This window comes from Takifugu flavidus, chromosome 3 (assembly GCF_003711565.1).
Source record: "Takifugu flavidus isolate HTHZ2018 chromosome 3, ASM371156v2, whole genome shotgun sequence".
Classification (NCBI taxonomy): Eukaryota; Metazoa; Chordata; class Actinopteri; order Tetraodontiformes; family Tetraodontidae; genus Takifugu; species Takifugu flavidus.
In genome coordinates, this window is record NC_079522.1 from 12,808,931 (window position 1) to 12,816,540 (window position 7,610).

A 7,610-nucleotide genomic window follows, 5' to 3' on the forward strand; every position below is an offset into this window, starting at 1 on the left:
CAGTTACTTGACAGACATTTATAAGGCCACATAACACAAAGCTTTGGATCAAATGTATATTTTGGGTATCTGAGTCAATTATATCATCAAATCATTAGCTCCTTTTCCACCAACTGTGTGTCGCTGCCACTGTGCAGCGTGTAAACTCAATGATGTGGGAATTGGATGTTGACATTTTTTTATGGGGGGAGGTGCGGAGATCAAATGGCGATGCATTGCTGTGTGATGTGTGGCCAGATCACCACATGGGAGCTACTGTGTGTGCATGTGGGTGTGTGTAGATTTTTAGTCAAGTAGGGAAAAAAGATGGTTGCAAGATGAATCCATAGAAGGAGCCGTGCTTATTCCCAGGCCTCAAAATAAGAGCCAGAGATCACAGCTGGAAAAATGACCTACATCACACACAGACGTGATCTCACACACGCGGAAAACATAAAAAGACTCAAAAAACAGGACAAAGAATGGCCCAAGAATGAGCATGCAGCACAGGATGACACACATGTTTCTGGAGTAAGTGGCTGTTCTTAAGAAAAAAAAATGAAACTCTGCTTTCCCAAAAGTGTGAGTTCCCACAGGTGCTGCATGGTTGGAAAATCCCCTTCCGAAAATAACAGACACGCTGGAGAAAAGGATTCAAATCTGTCCACATAGATATTCCTAGTGCATAACTAAGATGTGTAAATAAGAAAGCAAAGAGTCATCTTTGGAGGTTTTCTCTCAACTATGAATAGAAATCAAACAGAAAAAAATCAAATCAGAGGGGTGAGAAAGTTAAAGGGCCATTCAGCGGTGCTGCAGCTGAGAAATAGCGGTCCGACTGTAAACTAAGGGGTGGGAAGGAGTGGTTTCTGGTAAGCAACCTTAGTAATTTCTCCTAAGTCCTTCCCTTCCTTCGTTTCATCTCTCCTCTTTTCCATTTCATTCTCTGCCAGTTGTGTGCTGGCAAACTCATTCCCATCGTATTGAGAGCAAAGGAACAAATGCTGTGACTAAAAGACAAAAAGTTTATAATCACAAAGGATCAGAATTGATTGAGTATTCAGTTTGCGTGTGTTCTTGTGCGTGTGTGTGTGTGTTTCACTAACATTCACCAGGAAATGCAAACCTACTGATGCTCCAGACCCACAGACTGGTCCTTTTTTCTAGTTCCAATGATTATTTTATTTGAATGTCTAAATTCAAATTGAACAAAAGACAAGTATTTGCATTGGAAATCTGCTGTATCATGTGACATAATGAAATCCAGCAGTGGGTACATCTTTTCATGAAAATTAGACGTGCTCTCTGCTTTCTTCCTCAACAGCGAGGGTGCTTCTTGGTGTGTGAGTGTGTTGAATGCAGGGCCTTGTCTGCCTAACGGTCATTCTCTCGCACACATCCTCCTCACTTCCTACTTTGCTCACTATCTCGTCTGTCTGTTACAGCTCTCGTACACGCACAAAGCACCAACAGACATTTTGAAACAGTAACAGCCTCTGACAGGCTGCTTTTTTTAGTATTCATGAACGACGTGTTTCTTTTAAAACAAGTAGATTTAAAAAAAAAAAATTAAAAACAAATAAAAATCGGCCTTTCGGCATTTGAGAAGCTAGGGCAGCTTTTTTATGTGCATTGTTTGCTAAATTTACATTATCTATATAAATCTGTTATTTTAAGCTATATTGGTACAGAATGACATCATTTGCATTCTGTGCTTATTTTGCACATTTTTCTTTCCATATATTTACTGCCATTCCACTTTATATACATTTCCCTGTTCAGTTATTTATGAAGTTTCAGAAGGCATCTTCATGACATGTTTGTGTTTTAACATTTAAGACACAAAACAATAATGGCACCTGCAAACCTTTATCAGGCTGCATCAAGTCTCTCAATCAGCAGTCTGCAAAAAATGCCAAGGAGGGTTCCCAGAGTTTCTGCCGCCCCAGACACGAGCTCTACCAGCCTTTTTTTCCAAAGAGGCTTTGACATTGTGATAAGTTATGAACGTGAGAAACTTATACCGTTATTGTGTGAGAATACTGTGAATAAGTGCTTGTTTGAGCATGTCTGAATGTGGCGGAGAGTCAGCATCACCTCTTCTAAAATCAGCCCGAAGCAGACCTACAGAGTTTCCTCTGTTAGGCTTTGCCACCTACTGATAACACACTCTCTGTCGGTCTTTGTGACACTCATTCTCACACAAACACGGCAGGTGGAACCTCCAGATAACCAGAATCAGGCCTGGACATGCGGTCGCGATGTAGGCGAGAAAGTTGAAAAGCAGCGAGTGGCTGGCGCAAGCCAATGGGTTCGGGCTGTGGCAAGAGGTGTAAATTAGACAAAAGATTGACAGAAAAACAGCAAAACATAACCTCTGGAGCAGTTTGATATTCTGATGTGAGGAAGGGAACAATGCAAATGCAACAAATGATGATGGAAATATGCAAACGCAATTTGACTTTGGCTTTCATTTTTTAGCCAAACAACAGAGATATATGGGGCGGGAAAGGCAGAGAGGAGGAAAAAAAACAGAAAGTTGTGTACTGAGTTTCACTATTTCCATTTTAATGTGAGCATATGAAAATAGAGATTATTATTGAGGTGAAAGAATGTAATAATTCACTGAAACATCACACTAATACATGATGTGATGTCGATCCATTCAGGTACAGATGTGGGTGCCTGTCACAGCACTATCACGAGCAACATGCTGGTTTTATTGGAATTGAGTTTCTAAAATACAAAGGCCGTGATGGGAACTGTGGGATACGTCTAACATACTTAATATTGGGTACTAACATTCTATGTTGTCCTGGTTTTATTGTTTTAGGGTGAGCATTTTTATCATAGCACTACACAGCGAGTAAAATCACATGAAATAAAATTAGGAGTCCTATAATGCAATGATTCCTGTAACCTGCCACCTTGTTTTTGGTCTCACAATGGGTGTAATTTACTGGGAGCACAGTTTTTATGGCAGCTAATACCTCTGTTATTAAATGAAGGATGCAAGGTCCAGGATGATAGATAGAGGAGATTTCACTGTCGTCCGTGTGAGTTTAAAAATTTGTTGTTTTTTTTTACATGTGCCTAAACTATAGGTTTTATTCAAGAATTGTTAACCTTGTTTTATTGCAGAACTATGGATATTTTTCTGTGTCACTTATCTCTTATGAACGCAAATTATGTTGAAATTACAATTTCCCGTGCATTTTTGCAGATTACGGACAAGACAAAGTTGCTTGTTTACTCAGACATATTTAAGACTGCAGAGTCCATTATCATCACAGCATCAGTGAGGTAGAAGCGAAACAGAAGCTCAGAGAGGTGAGAGCAGAGTCTGTGAAAGGAAACGTACGCATGAGTTTGTGCACGATGACAGTGATATGAGTGTGTCTGGTAGATGTCTTCCAAAGTAGTGAGCAGATTCACAGGCAAATGCTCGAACATTTGTGCAACATTTATGTGGCGATACGATCACCATGACTGAGGAAGATCTCCAGTTAACACTACGATCATTGGACGGGCCTTAAGTGATGACATAGCTACTCGTGAACCACCAATGGCAACGCAGGAGGTGGAAGCCAATCGGAGATGACAATCATTGATTCTTGACCACTGGGTTAACCACATGTGATTTGATCATCTTATACTGGTTAAATTCTAACGTGCTGTGGTTTAACACGTGCAGGACTTGAGGAAACTCTGCAGTGGCAAAAGGTGTGCATTGGAATCACTGCGTAACCTTTGAGAAAGTTTCAGCAATGATGAGGTTAGGCTCACAAAAGCCACACAATATAACTGTGGTTACGCTGTGCCGTTTCCAGTAACTGAAGGGAAAACAACTCTGTGCATGCACATCCTGTTTGAGCAACACATGCACACACACATATGCACCAAAAACATGTAGCCAGAGGCGGGAAACACGTGAGCCGACGTCTGAAGAACTTGTTAGGCATCTGATCTCTGCAGAGACTCCAGAACACTGCAGTTTAGTCGTGTTGGACTTTGAGAAACTCGACAGCAACGATCAGTTAAAAGCATCGTATCATCGATTAATGGGAAGTCCCCAACATTTGACTAACATCAGTTGCGGTTTTAATTGGTTTCTGTGCAAGATTCTGATGAAGATTTGGGTTTTTGATTCGAGCACAAGTCCAAATATTGTTAGGGTTTAGTGTTAACACATCCTGCTCACGTTGACGTGGTTCACCATGCATCATTTATTTTAAATTAATTCAAATTGTCTTCAACAAGGAACGCATCGTATGTCTGCATATTGCTTTCAAGCAAAGCAAATGCTCAAATGCAGACGTGGACGTTAAAAGTGAGAACACAGGAGACATAGACGGAAACAGACACATATCACATTGGTTCTAAATAATATCCCCTGCACAGCCAACCTCCGTTGAAGACGTGCAAACCCAGTTTGTTTCATTTTCAGAAAAAGAGCCCCCACCCTACTTTGAACGTTTTTTGTGTTTCATTTTCGGTTATTAAGATACCCGACACAATACATATGGATGAGTCTTCAAACAGATCTTCACTTTTCCCTTTTAACCAGTCTCACTTTAAATGCACTTTGCAAACAATCAGTGCATAAAAGTTCACAAATATGCAATATTTTGTGGTTGAATGGGTGTAAAATGCAGATCCATTGATTTTCGGCCCCACTGAAAATGGGAACAGATCCCTTGTTCAGTGTGCCGCTCGCGTTATACACAATTAAACTATTAAATCCTCATAAAATGATACGTTTTCACCCATGTTTTGTTACACGAAGCAGATGCTGATGCAGCTGCTGGTCGATGCAGCAGAAAGGAATGCCGCTACATTCCTTGCTCTCCTCCCTTTGACCCATCAGGGAGGCCGGGTGCTGACAGCAGCTGCCGTGTGACCTGGACAACTGAGCGAGTCTTTCGTGTTGACACCACACCCTAATGACCATTAAACATCAAACTATGACTGACACAGCTACAAATTTATTGAAACATGGAGCTCATGGCGGGTGTGAGCTGCATCAGTGTGAATTAGATAACTCCTACAATAATTAGTGATGAAGTTACGCCCTTCTTGTTGAACACAGATAAGTAAACTTTCAAAATGCCTGTATCACTTATATCAAACCTGCCACACTTTTAGCAATGTTATTATTATTCTTTTCATTGGTGTTGAAAGAGCTTCCACAAAAAATAAGATAATCACAACTAACTTTAAACCAAACCCCCTTTTTTTTTTTACATGCAACATCAGTGTTTCATCAATACATGCACAAAGGAAATGTGCTTACCTTTTCTAAGAGCTGAGTGGCAGGACAACACAGTCTCAAATATACTGTTGGAGGCCATGAAATAAGATATTTCTTCCTGGACACCTTTTCTTTCTGTCAAACACCCAAACCAAATGAGTCAACGCATGATCGATTATAGAAGCAGCGACATCTCTAGAAGTGGGTGTGTATGATAAATACACAGTCAGTGGTGGTTGTTTTTCTGATTTCTCCTCTCAGGGTTTATAAGTTGATGAACATCATAGATATATGGAAGGTGAGTTTTTGTGGCTGATACACATTTGCTTGATCAGGAAATGAGCTCATTTCCTGCGCTTACTCTCTGTTCCAATGTCTGTTAGTTGCGTGTCTATATAAGGAATAGAACGTGAAAAATTTAATAGTCCATGTGAAATCACACTTCATTAGATTCACTTCAGAGATGACTGAAAAGGTGCTGTTTAACGGTGTGCATGCCCACATGCTGAGGCTCTGCCTTGAACCATTTTTATTTATTTAAATTTAAATGTGTGCTTGCGAACCTCCTCCTGTTTTTCACCCTCGATGATGCCATCTCTGCTCATTGGGTACTTCCTTTACCTTTTTTTTTTTTTTTTTAAAGCTTTAAACATTTGGTGGCTTTTATTGTGAAACCAACTTGTGTCACTTTGTTTGTGGTATTTTATCTGTGGCCATATAGGTTATGGTTTCACTCCTTCTCTTGATGGGTTAGATTGTAAACGAGAAGAATTATACTGCAGGAATTAATGAGTGGAACAAAGAACTGCGGTTTTGTTCTCCAGCAGTGCCGCTCTCCTGTCATCTACAGAATTGTGGTGAAATAACATACGCCCCTGCATTACACTGGTGTACAGACAGTTACCCACGTGGAGCTTTTGTTCTCCATCATCTGTGAAATGAGTGGCCACGGTGTGTGATGCCTCTAAATCCATACAGGGTGGAACTCCAGAATGGGCATATATATGTTCTTCTAACATTGTAAATCACAGGAATAAAAGGATAGGGATTTCTTCAAAAACCTGTGTTGTAAAGAGGCTAGCCAACTTATTTGTACATTTCCTTTTTTCATTTAACACCAGCAGCATTGTCTATAGAATGATCGCTGCTCCTGGCTCTTGTTTATTTTACAGTAAGCTTTTCCAGGATATCCAAATTTATATGCTGATGGTTTAACCAAATGAGTTTCATACAACTGACTGCAGATATTTCCTTCTGCGTGTACGTTTCTGTACTTTTAAAAGTACGATTCTTAGAGCGCGGCTTGCCAGAACAATAAATGTTAATATTAGAAATGCCGAGGCTGTGGTGTTTGCATTCTTACCCCGGCCAAGGAGGCGTCCTGGTCCTGGACAGAAGTGGTAAAAAAAGATCTTTGTGGTTTCTCTAGTCCACCAGTGACTCACATGCAAAATAAGCCGCAAACCCCTGATACACTTTCTACTTACTAGCGGGAGTATCCTTCTTACTTTTCAGTTGCTCAGTGCTCTTTTCTGGTTCCGCTCTTTTCTCTCCCTTCACCATATCTTCCTTCATTGCTTTTTAGGCTCTTGTTTTTGTCTGTGGTTCGCTAAATCCCTGTTGCCATTGTTTGTCTGCAGGGATGAATCTCAGTGTTCAGCATCACCAAAGAGAGGTCGTCTGCCCGAGTTTGCTTTCTTTGAATTCTGCATGGCTTTAAAAAGTGTGTGTTTTGTGTGTGTGTGTGTGTGTGTGTGTGTGTGTGTCTTTGTGTGTGTGTGTGTGTGTGTGTGTGTGTGTGTGAGAGAGAGAGAGAGAGAGAGAGAGAGAGATGGTGTTGGTTGCTTTTTTCTTGGGTGTGTAATCAAACTTACCACCTGCCCTCCTCAGCCAACAGTTAGCATCGAGGAAGTAGCTGTGGTTAGAGCAAACCAAAGAGGGGGAGAGCGTGTTGTGGTGTGTAGTTTTGAGCGACCATATGTGCTTTTGTGGTTTGTGTGTTGCTGGGGTTAGACACAGTCACCTGCACCAAGCATCAATGCAGGTCAGATTGTCAGTGTGTATGTGTGTAGAGAACTGTTGTGCATCCTTATTTGCTTATGATTCTGCCGTTGCTCTTGTGTATAGTGAAAAGCAACTTTTTTCCTTAGCAAGTCTGGTACCTGGTAATCTGCTAGCACAAATTAAAACTAATGCACCTACTTCCTGCCAGCACAACCACCCTGGTGGTAATCTCACCTCATTAATATTTACCAAAGCTCAATCCTCATTAAGTGCTGTAGAATATCTCATGACAAATATGTCAGGATGATGGTAATGAGATAAATCAAGTTTGCACTTTGGTGCTGCTCACATTAAAGCTCATTAATGGGTTTAAAGG

General features: G+C 40.8%; 1 protein-coding gene across 4 annotated transcripts in view; it reads right to left on the reverse strand.

The window, feature by feature from the left end:
- runx1 (RUNX family transcription factor 1) overlaps positions 1-6,991 on the reverse strand; it is a 28,282-nt gene extending 21,291 nt beyond the window's left edge. The window contains exons 1-3 of one of the 4 annotated variants that reach the window (XM_057027324.1): positions 6,739-6,991; positions 6,594-6,617; positions 5,273-5,365 (exon numbers count right to left, since the gene is read on the reverse strand). In XM_057027324.1, the coding sequence (XP_056883304.1) occupies positions 5,273-5,365; positions 6,594-6,617; positions 6,739-6,805 (184 nt within the window). In that variant the 5' untranslated portion in view covers positions 6,806-6,991. Of the gene's footprint in view, positions 1-5,272; positions 5,366-6,593 lie in introns of all 4 variants that reach the window. The other 3 variants (XM_057027323.1, XM_057027325.1, XM_057027326.1) reach the window with 3 other exon arrangements.
- Positions 6,992-7,610: the final 619 nt, after the last annotated feature.